The following is an 18367-nucleotide window of genomic DNA, read 5'->3' as shown; positions in this document are numbered from 1 at the left end:
CAGATATAATAAAGAGATTTTTTTACGATGAGGGTGATGAAACACTGAAACACATTTCCCAGAGAGGTGGTAGATGCCCCATCCTGGCATCCCTGGCAAAATTCAAGGCCAGGTTGGAGAGAGCTCTGTGCAACCTGGGCTACTTGAAAATGTCCCTGTTCTTTGCAGGGCAGTTGGACTAGATGACCTTTAAGGGTCCTTTCCAACGCAAACTATTCTATGATTCTATGGTTCTAGGATTCCACGATCATTATTTCTATGCTTTAAAAGAAAATGTGAAACATGGAAGCAATTTACCTTGTTCAGGTGGGTTTTTTAAATAATGAAGGTATAAACCAGAATTATAGAAGTGACCAACATTTTAGATTACACAGACTGTCAAAAGGATACCATTAGGTTCAAATATCTTAAAATCTAATTATGACCCAAGAGAGTAAAAACAACAAAGCATAAATTTGCAGAGGTAGCATATGAAAAAAAATTATTATTGTCTACCTTTGCCCTTTATTAAATGCTGCACTGTGACAGGTCTTTAATCTCCCACTTCCCATTACACAGAGTTGAACAGCCCAGCCTCAGCCCCCAGCTCGGAGAAGCAAAGCCCCATGGCCCAGCAGCACAGCCCCATGGCCCAGCAGAGTCCCCTGGCACAGCAGAGCCCCGTTGCCCAGCAGAGCCCCGTCGCCCAGCCACCGCCTCCACAGCCCCTCCAGCCACAGGGACACGAAAACAGGTTTGTTCATTTTCTTACATGTCTTTTTTTTTTTCTTTCCCTTGTATAATAGAGGTTTGGAGTCAGGAAGATATTTTTATAGCAGGTTTTATCTGTGATGTATCATTTGCCAGCCAATTCTCATGTGTAATTTATGCATATGCATTAGCAAATTTATCTGTAATGGAAATTAAATGGTAGGGGGATAGAAAATTTCTGACCAGCTGTCTATATAAAAAGCACACTTAGGCTGTGCGATGGTACAACTTCATGTGACCTCCAATCAACACTATTTAGTTTTTGGATTATTTTTTAGCAAGTTAAATGAGGCTGATTACACTGACTGTCTTTATGCTAATCTTCAGTAACCAACACACACAACCAAGACCCTCCTCCCCAAATGATGCTGGTTACAGGATTGTAACTTTTTGCTTCTGAAGATACTTGAGTTCAGTTGTGATTTAGACACTACGCCCTCTAATTCTCCTTGCTTAACAGATGTAGTACTTTCACTTGCCCAAAATTATCTTCTCTCTATTAGTCACACTAGGAAAATTAATTTGCCTTATATTTCATTGAGTACTTTTTCCAAAAGTGATCACCTCCTAGAAGACGTATGTTTCTGATAAACTTCAATACAAAGCTTTCACGAATGTCTCTGCTCAGTTGGAAGTCAGAATTAAATTGGGAATTTTCAGATGGGACCAGCAAAATTATATAAAGTTCCACTGAAAAGTGTAAACTATAATTGGTCATATCACCATTTACATATTCAACAAAAATTGCAATGGCTCCACCTGTGCATAAAAGGTTCATTTTCTAAGATACAGCTGTGGTCATATGTGTCTTAGAAACCTGCCTAAGGATGGCTTTTATTTCAGAAAAAGGTCCATTACTGCTAGTTCATATAGTATTATTTTTCACTAGATTTTATAAGTTAGATTACAACTTGTTTATATAACCACATACATTGTTTCTGCACCAAAATACTATAAGATATTTAAAACTCCTAGGAATATTACCAGACATGTCTGTGTCATATTGGCCTTTTTAGCCACCAACGTGCTTGCAACAAACATGGGTAGAGCCCTCCCCAAATCTCCGTTCGTGAAGCCCAGCCATGATGATGAGGAATCTTAACTAGTATTTTTACTTCCAGTATTAAGAAGGCTCAGTATCATGGTAAACCTGTTTGTTCTCTGTCTTCTTTTTACAGGATCGTGATACTGAGTAAAGAAAGTAAGAGGATTGCATGTTCACGTGCAGGTCTTATTATAGATGCCACATATGGGTTTTAAAAGAACACATGGCAGCAGGCTATTTTAATCTTCTCAGAGAAGTCAAAGGGAAATAGTTTAGATATTTTTGTGTCTGGTTAGACATTCAGTTTATTAAAATTATTGAGTAACAAGATTTGCCATAATGTTACTGTAACTGTATTAATAAAGTAACAACATTTTGAAACATATCTGAAACATTTTGAAACATTTAGATTCAGATTATTTTTATATGTAAATTAACATAATCAAAACAATGCTCTCATTTTTTCCAGAATGTAATTTCTTTTAATCAATAAGTACATTTCAAAATCCCTTCCACAGTCTTTATGTGTCTCTGTATCTTCATGTATCCATGTACATACATGGTCACTTGGTTGACTGAAAACTTCTAGTCCATTATTAAAGCAGAGTTTTAAATGTCTATTACCTGTATGGGAAATAAGTATTTCCTTCAGCAACTAGGGAAGAATGTAAAAACATCCACTATATAAACATTTTTGTTAAAATCTTAACCAAACTACTATTACACAATTACCTTGCTATAAAGGTTCCAGACTTCCTTTGTGCTTCTTAGCCTTACCACATGGCTGAGGTATGGAGGTTTGCAATAAGAAATGTTTTTTACTTCACCCTGAAGTGTGAAATACCATTATGCACTGATTCCCATGTGGTAAGGGAAATTCCTAACTGAGTAAATTAAACAACTAGTCACTGTACCTCAGAAAGTCACATCGTCTTTGAAATTTTAGGACCCATTTCCCTATAACCAGTTACCAGTTAGAGCAATATTTTACTTGTTATTAAATTCTTCATTAACCAAATTTATTTTCCTTTCACCCTTTGTTATTTCTGTGAATAACTACTTAGGACTTACTACAGACTTTTAGCCAGATAGTATTATCTGAAGTGTAGAATAATAATAAAAATAATGCACACTATATTAACAGATGTTATATTAAAGAATACCTGTCATTAAAAAGATAACAGCTAGGACAAAGAATGTATGTTTTAAAAAAGAATGTCTTTTTTTAACCTTAAGAAGCTCACAATAATAATAGTTTATGTCAGTGAAATGGGCATAAACCACACTGATGTTCCATTTATTCTATAAAAATGTTAATTCTGGAAAAAAGTATTTTATAAAGTCAGTGAATTATTTTGTAGTGAGTATAGTGGGCTTTTTCACATACAGTTTCATCTTCCAAGCAGGCAAGGTAAGTGGGACTCAAGATGTCTTACTGTTCCTGTCCCTTTGAGTCTAATCCTGATCCCACTGATACAAACTGGAAAATTGCACAATATGACCTGAAGGAAAATTGCTTATGCCCATGTTTCAAAAACGCTCACTGTTTTTGGATACCTTGAGATGTTTGCTTCTCTGTGAAAATTTGTTTTGTGCAATTTTGCAGTTAGGCAGGTTGTTTCCCTTCCTCAATATTGCATGCAATCCATATTCCTAATGGTTTGCAACTTTCTGAAACCAAGCCATTTCACTTTTCTCAGTTATAGGTCAGAAGTAAAAGCCAGACAAGATGTGAAACCTGACATCCGGCAACCTCCGTTTACGGACTACAGGCAATCGTCGACGGACTACCGACAGCCTCCGCTGGACTACAGGCATCCTCCAGTGATGGATTACCAGCAGCCACCACCTCTGGACTACAGGCAGCCACCTCTGATGGATTACAGGCAGCATTCTCCTGACACCAGGCAGTACCCTCTGTCAGAGTACAGGCAGCCCCAGGTACAAACCCAAACACTCCTGACCAGAAGGCATTAGGGTGTGTGGGGAGAGGTCATGTATGCTGGTAAGGAAGATGACATTAGAGAAGGAAAAGACACATTTGTTGGCTTTACTTCGAGTTGCTATTTCTCTGTAGAGGAAGTTACTTCTAAACCATTAAAATTAATGAATAACTGTGTAATCTGTAAAATAACACTACATTTATAATTGTGTGAATATAATGTTAAATAAACACTGTTTTTAAGGTACTGGAGAGTTAAAATAAAAATTCTAACATAAGCTGCCATTGCATAAACAGAGGAATTTTTTCATTCCTAGGGACATAGTCATCAAACAATGGGTGTACTTAGGTCAGACTGCATTTCTACAGCATTCTTGAAAATTAATATTTTATCTAATTGGAATAAATAACTAAATGAATGCAAATTCCGACTGATAAAATTATGTTTCTGTTGGTAATAGTCTGGATGAGTAGAAACTAGTTTGTTTAACTAGTTTCTTTGACATCAGGTATGATCTGACAAATTCAAACAAATATACCTTAGATCAAGAATTATGGTACCTTGGACAAGACTCCACTGATGACAAATGTTTACTGAAAGCTGTGAAGGTTGAGGATTTAGCTCACAGTTCAGACTTTCAAACAAATCATCCTTTCTCTTTACATAAAGGTAGGACAAACAGGTCAAAAATATTAAACAAGAGAATGTAAACTTCTGGACACTATATGCTGGAACCATGTATAGATGATTTCTATGTCCATATTTTCAAAGCCAGACACACAAACCAAATCAAGAAAAACAGTGAAATTCTAAAATGGGATCCAGAGAACCCTGTGAAAATACTATGCATTTCAGTATCTAAATAGCAAATCCTTATGCCCATATGCATACCCTATAAGATGCTTTTTAGCATCTAGAGAGATGCTTAGACTGGCTGTTTCTTACCATCTCCAGTTCAATTCTCTAATCACTAGACTACACAACCCTAGCTTGCTCTTTTTTTTCTGCTGCTCCCACAGCTCTTGCACCCTTGACTGACAATGGATCAGAAGATAAATAGCAATTTCCCTCCCCCCGGCCCCTGCACAGAGGTGGTAGTTGGGGCCAATCAAGGGAAAACTGCAAAGGTGAATCTCAGTCTCTGAAGACACAGAAAGGGCAAAGGGCAAAACTCAAATGTCCCCCTTCCCACCTCCTCCTCAAGGGACACATTTAACCAAAGTGATGAGAATTGCTATACTTTGTGACTCCATGCAGTCAAACCTGCCGATCACATTAAGTACTTCTTGGAATTTAGGAGATGTCTCCTATCAATTTTTACTTGCAATGATGCTTATACAGCAACTGCCTTCTACCTCTCTTGCCAAATCAACATTTCGGCATAGACATAAACATTTATACCCCTTTCATGGGTGCCATGAAAGTATTGAGGGTGAATATGGAACCCATCTCAAGAGCTTTTTGTACCAGGCAACTGCTGTAAAATACTCTTTCAGGGTGTTTTAGACTTAGGCATTTACATCTTGCTACAGTGTCTTTTCAGAAATGGCCAAAATCTGTCAGTGTGTAAGTTCCCTTTGTTTGTATCAATTGGATCAATGCATTTTTGATGAGTTGTATTTTAAAGTTTTCTTGAATGTATACCACAATGTTCATGTAGTTAATTATCTTTCATTTTGTATTTGTCTGTACAGGACTTTGATTATTTCACCGTTGATTTGGAAAAAGGAGCCAAAGGGTTTGGGTTTAGTATTCGAGGAGGAAGGGAATATAAAATGGATTTGTATGTGTTGAGGTTAGCAGAAGATGGACCAGCAATAAGAAATGGAAGGATGAGGGTGAGTAAAATACAGTGTAACTTTTTTTTGCAATATTTACAGATGTGTTTGTTGGTAGGGTCAAAGAGAAAGCAATTTTTTAATCTCTGATCAAGTTTTAAAGAACTAATGCCAAATACCTTTATAATATAAACTCATTTTGTAGAAATTCAAGAAATTAGCTGATACATATGGTAGATGTGTGTAGTTTTCTTGTAGAATAAATATATTATTACTGGTTGATAATAGCTTTTACCCTGTTATAAATTTTCTCATTATGTATTTTCCTTCTTATCTAAGCAACTGAAAAATTTCTGACAAAGTTTGATGTTTCTTGGATAATGATACCATAATTAATAGTTATGTCTCTAATCACAAAAGCAAATTGATAACTATAGGACTTATATTTGATAACTTGGAAACCCAAGACCTCATCTGTGTTATTTTTCTAATTTAAGCAAGTTACCTTTGTAGTGTTTGCTAAATTTGTTTATTGATATTAGTCAATCTTGTTTGTAGGGATCATGATTTAAAAAAAATGCAAACACATGTTCTATGTAGGAAAAATAACCTAATCAAAAATAGATGAGTTTAATCTGTCCAATTTTGATAAAGACAAGGTATAAACTCATCCAGGCTTGCTGGTACTTTGCAAAATAGTGAGTACACAAAAAGGAGAAGGAAAGAACATAGGCAAGTCTACCAAGAGTCAACATAAAAAATTGTTTATGTATCTAATTAGTGCAGGCATGTTCAACCAGTATATAATTATAAAGATGGGCAATGAAAATTGCGTTCTGTACAGTGGCAATAGCACATTTTAAAAATGTCATGGTTGTTACACATATTCTCTTTCACAGTTCTAGCAATTTGATCAAACTGGGTGTCTTACTGAAAGAGCACTGTGTTTCTGTGTATAACTCAGGAGATTTACTGTGCTTCAAATCAGTCTTAACTTAGCAACTTAGTAGAATTAAAATTCAGTTAGTCCCCAGTTATGTCATGGAGTGAAAGCCCCTGGCACTGGGAGCTTGCACAAGGTAATGGTGGCATAAGCAGCCCCTGTGCTGAGGAAGCCAGTGGGGTAGGCAGGCAGGCAACTGGCAATTGAGAAATACTCCCACAGTATTTTTTGTGTCAAATATAGGTGAATTTGTGCTGCAGATAGAACTTTAACTTAAGAATATCTTCTCTGGTGAGTGTTTTCATTCTTTCCTTTCCTGTAGCATTATCATAGTGTCTTGCTCTTAATGAGAAACCATAAGCAAGATGTACAGTAGCAGGCATAATGTGATTAAAGATGGGGAAAAAATTGTGCTTTTAAAAAGCTCTGGAATCACATATTTGGAAACATATGGCTAAGAATACAGAACAATAGAAGAAGAACACCTTTGAAGAGGGTTCATTTCAAATAACAACCTGTATTAGGTAGAAAACAAACTTATTAAAATCTGTGCTTCTAAAGTACTAAAGGATAAAATTAGACTATCCACACTGTGAATAGCCAAAATATAAAAAGTGCATAACACAAATAGGGTTGGGGTTTTTTTCAATGACTTTAGGAAAATTCCTGTATGTTTTAATGAAAATTGTTAATATACTTTCTAAAATAACTTACTTCAAAGTTTTTTCATTGTTGTGGCCACATTACATAGCCAAGTGTTATTCTGGCCAGATAGTTGTAACTGGGTTTTTTTTCTCTCCTTTAAAAGCATCATTCTTTGGAACCAATTTTACCCTGCAGCCTTGTCACTAAGTCTTGTCTTTTATTCTCCTGTTTAACAGACGTTTTAACCTGACAAATGGGTTTGGAACTTGCAAGACTTTTATCTTCAGTGACCTGTAACTGATGGACGGCAGAAGCTCAAAAAACAGCTTCTCCAAATCAAAAATAGAAAAAAACTAAAAATTAATAATTGCTGAAAGCAATAAAGTACACAGGAAGATGAACAAAGGAAGCAGAGTTCTAAACTTGTATCTCCTTTCCTAAGTTTACATCACCTGTTAAAAATGAAGGTTCATTCCCACTTCTTGGCTGAGACCACCAGCCTGCTTGCTGCATCTTTGTGAACCTATTTCACAGGTTCATCTCCATAGCAAAACATGGAAAAATCAGTTCAGTGCTTCTTGCTTTATATACCAACATCATTAAAGATCAAATTCTCTGATCCTAGGCTTTCAGCACTGGGGATAGCAAACCATGCTTTTGTGGTAGGATGTTATCAGGACCACTTTCCAGCTAATAGTTCTAATGACCTACTTGTTTCCATTATTGCTTTGCTTTCTGTTTCCTCCCCCTTGAACAGCCTTCTTTAATTTAACTGAAACCTTACGGAAAAAACATTGAAGCAGTTGACACAAGATGCAAATCATGCTTATAGAAAAATAATGCACAGAACTCCACTGCTACTCCCACTCATGAAGCAAAGGGGAAAAAAAAAGCAAAACCGGCTAGATTCATATAAAATTCATATAATTCACAAAAATTCATATAATGAACATGTTACCTGTAAAGCATTTATATGTAATAAGTAAACATATTTCACAAATAACATTTTGTCTTCAATATAGTTATAGCCAGCAAAAGTCCTGATAAAGACACATTCACATTGATATAAAACTCCCTATTTTACAGAAATAAATAAAATAATATAAATTACCTTAAAGTAATAGAGCTGTATCTATACTAGTGGGTTTATAGAATGGTATAATTGAAGCAATATGATCTTTAACTGAAGACAGCTCCAGATAGGCAAGTCAAAATCTGTATGTTTACTCTCTTAGTGGACACTGCAAAACTACCATAATGGGATGTACAGTGTATAGCTGTACATCAGCTATATTTCACTTGTACACATGTTAAAAAATCTGAAAGTCTATCAGTATACATTCAAAATGTTCTGAGGTCTAAACATATGTAAATGTGTTGGGCATTACAGATGCAGAGTATAAATTTAAAGAAGTAAAAGCTATGATTATAGGAAAACAGATGTAAATAAAGAACCAGAATGGAACTATCTCTTGCAAAAGAAAATAGAGTAGGTACATTACTGAGCAAGGTAAGTATGAAATAAGTACAATATACCAATAATAGGAGCAAAAAGAAATTGAACAAAAAGGCAATGATGAAACAACATGAAGGAAGTGACATCAAAATTGGGGCATCCTTCTGAGAATTTCGCTTTGATCTTCAGGCTTTTATGAACTCCTGTGAGGCTTGTGAGCAGATTAGAAAACAGATTCATAGAATAAGCCCTGGAAGTGATGGTCTTCCACTGACCCTGCCAAAACTGTCTGGATTTGTAAAAACTGATGAAAGGGGGAAAAAGGTTTCATGAAGTTTGTTATTGCATCACCATTTCCATCATAAGTTCTGGTCTCCCTTCCCATTGGGGTTGGCATACCAGGCACTTTGTGTTTTTATTGGAAACAAATTCACCAAGGACCATTCCATTTTAGGATTACAAGATCTAAAATAGTCTTTAATTGCCCTTCATGACAGATGGAGCTTTCTACTTTGATTTTCTGTGGAATTGTTCTGGGAACTGGAAAGGTAGAAGAGTGGTGAGTTGATGTCATACAGAGTTCATCAGTCTTACCAGTATATTGCTCTTCCACAAGGATCCCTTTTGTCAGCCTACATAGACACTGCATTAAGTGTTCAGGTTCAAAAAATTATTCCCTTAAAAACAATTTTAAAACTTTCACAGGCTTATTACACTGTTCGTAGTCATGGCACCTTCACGTGCACTGAGACTTTATTTGGGCCCATAGACTCTGCAGAATGTCCAAGCATGCCTCCTAGTTGAACTTGGATTCATCTATCACTAGACATGGAAAGGAAATGCCCATCAAAGGACCTAGAAATCTACAGGAAAAAGTGTTTCTTCACATATGTCCTCTGCCTGCATTGTTGGTAAACTATTCTCAACCAGTGTTGGAGAGCCATAGCCATAACTATGTAGCTTCGTATAAAATCATATATCAGGTCATACACCACAGTTAACTTTGGCAAGATTTTACTGCAATTCATGAATAAAACAGAGAGATTGCTCACAGAAGACTGCTGTAAGGGAGAACCTCACCACTGCAGTGGAAGTAAACACGGATCCCTCTTAATTCTTACAGCTGAGCAGAAAGGAAGCTACAATGGTGAATTCTGAAAAGCCTACCTATGTCTGTGCTCCATAAGACAAGGATGTGTTAAAAGAACCACAAAAAACATTTGGAGAATTACTGATGTCTTTGGTATCTTATCTTGAACTGACAGAGGTCTGAGCCATTTCTCAAGCAAACGTAACATCAGGGGAAAAAATTGGAAATAGCTGATGATGGCAATATTAAAAAATGAAGTTGCAAGGCCTAGTCCCAGAGTAGGGCAAGAATATGCCACACACACTCTCAGTGGCAGTCATACTGAGTTGAATCGGTCACCAGAGACAAGGGGTGTAACACAGGCAACGTGGAGCACAATCCCCACAGCCTCTGAAGATTTGGCCACTACTGGCAACAGTTTTGCAGGTCAATTTAGATAAGGCTCATGATAACTCTTATTTTATTTTTACCTCATGGTGAGGACAATGACTGGCAGACCTCTGCTTGCAGATCTCTATCCCTTCCTGTCTTAGAGATGGGGAACTACTGACTGTTCACAGGAGAATTCTTAAGCATGGTTGTAGAGTTTGCTAGACATGTGAGATTTAATCAAGAGATCTCTTATTGCCTTGAATGATATCTCCTGCAGCCAGCATGTTTATTGAAACCAGCGTCAAACAAACAGCCTGTGGCTGAGAGCTGCAAAGGTACAGAGTAACGCAAAATTCTTGAAGAATAAGGGCTTTTTTGTACACGGTGTGCATCTGTGTCATTTTGTCACTTTGTGAGTTACATCCTTTTTTTCACATCTTCCACAAAAGTAATACATCTCATCTCTGACGTTTCTGGTTTCATTGTCTTGTCAGCTCATTTTTCTCAGTCCATATGCACCAGTTAGCCCTTCTCCAGTTTCTTCATATCTCCTTATGCAACATTATTTTTCTGTTGTAGATTTTTCTTGTATATCTGCGGAACAGTCATCTGAAATACAAGCACAGCAGAATTTTTTTATCTGTCATGATTTGCAGTCCTGCTTTGACTCTTCAATCCTTTTTCCCATTTGTTGCTTTTTCTGTGGTGCGGATCCCTCTTTTTGTTTCAGTTGTACACAGTTGGAGATAAAAACAGGCACAAGGGACAAGAAGCTCCTACAGTGTCAAGTATGAGCTTCTGTGTTACATAGGAATCTGTGTGGCCTTGCTTGGTCTGTTCCAGGTTGCCAAATAAACAGCACAGTAATGCTCACAACAGTAACCAACCTGTGCTGTGGACAGGTTCATGGCATTCTGCAAACTAGCATAATTTGTGTGTTTCATAATTTCCCTTAATAATAGCATTCACACTTTCCTTATTTGTGGTTATTCAGAAACCTTCACCCACCTACACCAAGAATTATTCCTAACAAAAAGGGAGAATTCAGAATTCGAGAGCCAAGGCTCAAAAAATGCAGGCAGACAAGAGGGAGTCTGTCTCTTATTTATAATGAAACAGAACTTAAGTTTCAAATCACAGAGGACATAAGTATTATATTTGAAACTGCTGTCAAAATCCATGTATGAGCATTCAACAGCATTCAAAACTGACATTTTTGTCGTCGTATATGTCCTAAATCATGTTTGCAATGAGAGGGACAGAGCACCTATGAAACTCATAATCTGATATTAAAGGCCTCTCATGTCACAGGAGATGTAATTTTAAATCCCCTTCGAAAAGCCTAGAGATAAGGCTTCTAAGCAGTTGGGTGCCATGTAACAGCTAGCTGTTGCTAACTATGTCTCCCAGAATAAATTAATTAGCATTAAGGCTCTTCAGGCTTCTCAAAGGAGTAGGTAGTATGTGGGCATCTGGGCTCTGTAAATGCTGTATAACAGTGGAGTTTAACAAGGTAATATAAACCTATCTCCCTGGAGCATGACACTCCCAAACATTTTAAGTCAGGCACCCAGAAACAACTTGAATTTCTTCTGGGTTTGGTGGACACATAGTCAAAGATGAGTTAATTATGTCCCTACAGTGTTTGTAATGTCTTTTATACAACACAAAACAGAATTCTCTCTATTTTGTTTTCATCATGGGGTTTTTTCCCATTTCAGCTTTCTTGATTGCTTGTTGTTGCACACATTTAGTTTGGTATTCATCTAATCATTTTTTCACTGTATCTGTTTTTAGCAGTCCTTGATTTCTAGGTTTTTAAAAGATCTGTCTTCTGTTTCCACCAATTAAGGAATCATTCTGTGTCTGAGGCTTGGACATAATACAGCTTCCATAGACATTTCTTTGAAATCCATGTCAACATGTGTAAAATATCCCTATTGTTTTTTAAATGTATTTTTTAGTAGATGTTGTCTTGCATCCCAGAGAAGACAAAATCCAAGTAGAAATGGTTGGGATGCCACATACGGTTTTGTGACATTCCCATTGCATGGCCCAATTTTGTACCAGAAGCCACATTCAGTTCATGTAGTTTCACACACCATGTACCTTCTCTCCACACATTATTGATGTTTTAATTCAATCCCTCCAAAATAGTCTTTGTTTTTTGCCCTGTTGCTAAAGGAAATGGGTAAATATGAAAAAGCACTGATCATCAACAGGACTGATTGTTTCCTGTCAGTGGCCATCAAATAAAAGTTCAAAAGGAAGAAAGAACGGTTTCTTGCTCTACAGTAAACACAAATCTTTAAGAGCACATTGCCATGCAGACCCCACAATTTGCACTGGCTCCTCTCTGGTGTAGAGCCTCTCATAGATTTCTTGTTAATGAAGAACAGAGCATCTGTTTGGGATGTAGATTTTTTCCTGCAGTCTGAAGTGGAAAACACCTAAGGTGTCAGTAAGTACAGTTATCAAGAAGTAGCTCAGCTCAGCTTGATGGTGATTAGAGCAAAAAGCATTAAAAATAGGAGAGAAACAGTTGTCACGCAGTAGAGAGAGTGGGTGACAGACACAGACATTTCTATATCCAATCAAGAAAGCTGCAGCAAGGAAATGGGAAGAATGCAAGAATAGCTTGATCGGTTATCATCTTTTTACAAACATTTAGGGCAGTCACAGTATCCAAAAGTGAACTAAGGACTTACTGGTTTAATAGTTAACATTTGCTATAGCAGACTTTGGAATCCTATTTTGAATTGGAAAGAAAGCATAAGATTGACATATGCTGCTGAGAATCTCCAGATTCTCCAGGTCCTAAAAGGCAGTGAAGTCTTATGTTCAGAATATTGGAGAAAAGTGGTTATTTCTGTTGGAAAGCCTCCTGCAAGTTTACTCTAGTAACAGAAAAAATAAGGTGGAAGGAGCAGTGGGAGGTCCTAAGAGCCAGAAAGGTCTTCTCCAGGTGGTGTGCTGGGCACAGTGGAGATTCAGCTGCTGAATACTTGATGTGAGTGAGGACTTGAGAAGGCTGACAGAAACTCCAGCGAAAAATCACTAATACTTAGATATGCCCGCGCATAAAGGACTGAAGTATACTCCAGGAGCACTCCAGGAGCATACGATGCTCCACCAGCCTTGATTTGACTAAGGTCTTGTGTATACATTTACAAGACAAATGCCTACAGAGTGATTCATCCCAGTTAAGTAGCCACTCTTTTCTACATAAGTAGCTCTTATTCTTAAAACTTGCAGCATACCTGGCTTACTTCATGCAGGAATATAAATCTTACCTTCATCGTAAGCATTCAATGAATGTCAACACTGTCATTACAATGGAACAAAAAAACAAAGATATTCTTAGTCCCATCCACTTATTCTGTGATTTGTGATCCATCGGAGCAGTACAGGAAGATGTTAACTATGCTTTCCCACCGATTCTCATGTCCCTTTGGGGTAATCTCAGTCACACTCCAATTCCCTACTACATACATCACTGTCCAACCTCACTTGTAGTGAGGCTAGGTGTGATTGATCTGAACTCAGAGAATTCAACTGGGATACTCAAGCATATGAGCTGGATGCCATCCTGTGGCAAGAGGAGCATGATACTGGGTTCGTGTAATTGGCAGAACTCGAGGAAGAATATATTGACATGCAGACATAAAGCTGAGCAACATTCTACTGTCTGCACAACAAAGAAATGCAAAATGAGGTCCTCAGGGATCCTGAATATATTTTGACAGTATAAAAGTTTAATAAATCAAAAGTGGATTAACTGTAGGTGAACTATTATTCAGCATTTATTCAAAAAGCTATGTGCATCTTTCAGAATTTGTTTGCAGAAAGGTAAGGAGGAGTATTCCTCTCACACACCTAATTAACATAATTCTTGCAAAAATGTATTCAGTTTGATACATTCAAAGCATCCTTGTGACTCTGTCTAGTAGCAAAATCCTTCAAGCCAGCTATTAAAAAGAACGAGTTAATAATCTCGATAAAAATAGTTTAGTATTAACTTTAAAGACTAAACTACTTAGTTGGAAGGCAAGCATCATATTTAAATCTGGAGTTTATGGAATATTTATAAAGGCTTTCAGGTCTAAAAAGTTAATTAACCCTAACTTAAAAAAATTAAGAATCAAGAGTGTTAGAAAAAAATGAACACACCAAATGATGCTGTTCTGATAACTGAAATGCTTTGTCCAGCAACAGGAATGACAGAAGCAGCTTCTCTTCTTTGTTTTCCCCAACCCACGACAAGTGGAAACTGGGAGAGGTCACCTCTGAAGGTAAAAGGGTACAGATATGAGGTCCATTCCTATGGCCCACCCGCCCAGTATCCTCACTCCAACAAGGACAAGTAGAGGATGCTTAGGAAAGGAATGAAGGACAAGTATGAAATGATTCTTCACTGTGCATAACACACAAGCCCCTGGCAATCAGCAGTTTATAGAATTTCTGTGCTAGAACTCACAGTTAGTGTCTAGGACTACTTTTTAACCATTTGTTTCAATTTACTCATGCTTCTGACGTTCCTTATCTGCTGTGTCAATGGATTCCAAGTCTAGATGCCTTCATTGTTAGGGAAAAAAAACTCCTTTTTTTTGGTTTGTCGTTACAACATAATAATCTTACTTCATCATTCTCCATATCATTCTTTATTCTGATTACCTATATCATATCCACCTTTTTCCCACTGAAGCTTATCAGTCTGTTTCATCTTGCCTCACAATAGAGCTGTTCTTTATGCCTGACCAGCCTCCAAACCATTTCTCAATCTATCACATTCATTTGGAGGTGGAAGCACTGGAACAATCTGCAGTTTTCAACATATTAGTGCTCCTAAATGACACAATGGTGGCTTCTTCTTTATTCTACATTCTCCCCCTAACAGTTAATATTCTGTTTGCTTTTTTGACTGTGCTGACATTTTCAGCAAGATACTCACAAGGACTGTGGGATCTGTCTCTTCAGGGGTAATGGCTGGCTTAGAGACATTGTGTATGTGATTTTCCACATGTACTGTACTTAGTGCTTAGCACTTGGCACTGCTGAATTTCACATGCTGCTTTAGCACACAGGATCGTGCTATCTTCTTAGAGCTTTTAAGTTTAAATTTTACAATCCTGCATGGTAATGTGTTGCCTGCAAATCTTATCACCCCAATCTTGAACCTCTTCACCATGCCACTTACAAGTATGCTGAACAGAATAATCACTGTGGTAAAATCTTTTGATTGTGAAAATTGACCACTTATTTAAAGCATTTTTTTCCTAGAATTTGATCTCCTACCTAGAAGACCCTATTCTTTTTCATTCCACAGCAGGGCCTTTACTGAAAGCTTTACTATTAAAAGCTTTCTGAAAATGTCAGTACACTAACCAGATCACATTTATCTCTATAGTCATTGAGAGCTCCAGTGACCTGCAATAGATCTATGAAGAATGGCTTCCCTCTACAATAGCCACTACACTGACTCTTCCCCACTATATCATCATTATCCATGTGCCAGCTAACCCTCACCATCCTTATTGCTTCCTTCCATCTGCTCAATTGAACAAGAGACTCACTTGGTTACATTCCAAGACCGTTCTTAAAGACTGGTGTCACACTTACCACTTCCCATTCCTCTGCAATTCAGAAATTTACTGATTTAAGCAGTAGATTATATTCTATAGCCATAATTTCAGCAGCTTCATGTCCAAATTCCTTTACAATTGAGGATAAAAGTCATCTACTTCTGGAAGTCTCTTACTACCCATTTCATCAGTCTGTTATAAAAATCTTTGCCCCTGCCGTTGGATTCAGTTCCTCATTCACCCCTGTGGTGAGCAGATCCTCTGCAGGAGTTTTGCTGCTCTCCTCTTTAGTGAACATTGGTGCAAAAAGGTAATCTGTTTTCTGCAGTCTTTTCTACCTTGTGCTCAAACTATATTTTGGGATGTGACAGGCCCCATGCCTCTGGTATGCTTGAAAATATCTTCTAAGGTCTAACATTTCAGCATTTTTCCTTCTCAAAATGTCTGTGGTTTTATCTTTAACTTCTGAGAGTTAACAGAGTTAACTTGTCAGAGTTAACAGAGTTAACTTCTCTTTTCTGTTTTGCTGCTTGGATGAAACTTTGGATGAAGCAATTTCCGTGCTCGGGCTTCTATGTAGGATTTATAAAATCAGCTTTTCAAATCTTGAATTGGCTTTGCTTTTCCCTGATGGGAGCTGCCTGAGACCATCAAGAAAACACTAGAAAATTTTCTTCTTCCTTTTTCACAATCTGTGCTGGTTCCCATCCATGATTGTAGTGGTGACCTACATGTTATTAATATTACATTATGTTACACTGAGGAATCCCAGCTCTATTTTAAAAAATTAATAGTATATCAATTAAATCCAGTGGGGATTTTCCTTTTATCTTTCACACCTTTAATTCACATATACATGGATTGTTTTGCAGCAATGTTGTGGAAGGCATCAAGTCTTCTGTAGTACCAGAAGTCCACTTTGCTTTCTCATTAGCCACCCACCACAACAAACTCCATTTCTCTCTCCTGCACTCACTAGTCTCTGCAGACACTCAGTCATGCACACTTTCCACTTTCCAATCTCTCTTTCTCAAATAGCATTTCTAACATTTCTCCCTCTCTCAGGAAAAGGTAAAAAAGTGAAAAGAAAAAAGCTAGAGCACCTGCTGAGGAGCAGTGCAAAGGCCATTTCTTGCTCTGCACCATGTCCTGTGGCCCCTCTTTTCCCATCTTTTGGGCAGGAAGCAACAGCAGGAACGAAGGGCTCAACACTTCCAGGGGTAAGAAGCCACAGCTGCTTAAATAGCTGGTTGGCCACAGAAAAAAAAAGAGTTTGTCACTCTAAACCTTCATGGATGGTTGGTTCAAAAGTGGCATGGGAAACGTTATTGTAATTCCTCCAAAGATAAATGCCATGTCTGCTACTGAGACATCCAAGCTCACATACCTAAAATGCACTGGAGGGAGTCCAAGATTAACAATACCCCATAGCTTTGCTCAGGCTACATATTACACCTGGGATTTCCAGGCAGTACAGATTCTCTACTGTGAGGAAATTTGCACAGCAGACATCCAGCCCATGCCTAACTCCAGACAACAATATTAGAACTTGACAGTACTTGAAAATTCACCAAAATAGGTATTCTGGAGTTGCTATTTGGTCTCCAAGTACAGACAATTTTTCAGCCTTTTGGAGTCATTAACAATAACAACAGCAACAAATAATATGTAAAAAATGTTTATGTTATAAAAATAGAATGCCCATATAAAAAGAATTAAGTGTAAGTATAAAATGCATTAATAAATTGACAGCTAGCAATGCCCTCCATACAAATCATTTGAGGGTGCTTTTATCATTAGAGTTAACATAGAATGAAAATGTGCAATTAATTTAATTTCATGCAACTGGGAACTATACACCTGCTTAGAGACTGTTCCTCATGCACTGATGGAGGCAAACATACACAAGGCTATCTTCTTAGTTTAAAAGCAAGGAAAAACCTCTTTACTGCATTAAAACTATATGTGTTTCTTTCTGGTTTACCTTGCTTCTGAAACTCTCTTTGTATGTATGGTTGCTTTTTTTAACAAGACCAGTAATAATTACTATAAAATATGGCCAGAACAAAGGCTCTGCATAAAAACTCACGTGTATTAGAGGCACTTTATTCTAATGATTTGGAGAAGCTTTGCAATTTTCTTACTAATTAACCTATCAATAGCAATGTCACTTAAACATTCCTTAGTAATATTATCGTCTCATTATTGCCAGAAAACATGCTGCCCAATTTTATAGCTCAGTTGTTCTTACACACAGATGAAGTGTCTGAATTAACTTGAACTGAAACAGATTTTTTTTAAGAAATATTTCCCATAAACACAAACTGCTTTCGTAATTACATTTAAATCATTAATATTCAAATTTCAAAGCATTAAGGCGGGGAACCATTCTGTGTTTACTTTGTGCTTGCACACTGTAAGAATACAATAGAGAAGAATTCTCTTTATGAAAGGGCATTGGGTGAGGAGGAGAACCAGTGGGTTTGGGTAGGCCAAAACAGCATCGAAATTCAGCAAGGGTCACATTCTTTAGGAAGAAAGAAACACAATGTAAAATCAATGTGTGTAAAATTTCCAGATTCATAGCTGCAAAGAGCATGTTTCTTCAGAATAAATACAGCTCAGGCAGCAGACATGCAAGCTTTCCAGCCTGTCTTGCCAATGTCCTTCAACTTTAAGCTGGCGAGAACATCTGGAGGATGTGGAGGCTGATCACTCCTGTGTTGTAGTCTTTGCTGAATACTGCCAGGAAGGTTACAAATC

General features: G+C 37.3%; 1 protein-coding gene across 9 annotated transcripts in view; it reads left to right on the top strand.

Annotated features, from left to right (window-relative positions):
• Positions 1 to 18367, top strand: part of MAGI2 (membrane associated guanylate kinase, WW and PDZ domain containing 2) — a 721242-nt gene that overhangs the window by 674759 nt on the left and 28116 nt on the right. For 8 of the 9 annotated variants that reach the window (XM_018068096.3, XM_018068097.3, XM_018068093.3 and 5 more), the window contains 3 exons: positions 559 to 733; positions 3496 to 3736; positions 5433 to 5576. In XM_018068096.3, coding sequence (XP_017923585.2) covers positions 559 to 733; positions 3496 to 3736; positions 5433 to 5576 — 560 coding nt within the window. The remainder of the gene's footprint in view (positions 1 to 558; positions 734 to 3495; positions 3737 to 5432; positions 5577 to 18367) is intronic. The other variant, XM_018068094.3, reaches the window with a different exon arrangement.

The sequence above is a fragment of the Manacus vitellinus genome, unplaced genomic scaffold (genome assembly GCF_001715985.3).
Source record: "Manacus vitellinus isolate BGI_N305 unplaced genomic scaffold, ASM171598v3 scaffold_13_pilon, whole genome shotgun sequence".
NCBI lineage: Eukaryota > Metazoa > Chordata > Aves > Passeriformes > Pipridae > Manacus > Manacus vitellinus.
This window is presented reverse-complemented; position numbering and strand designations above follow the sequence as displayed.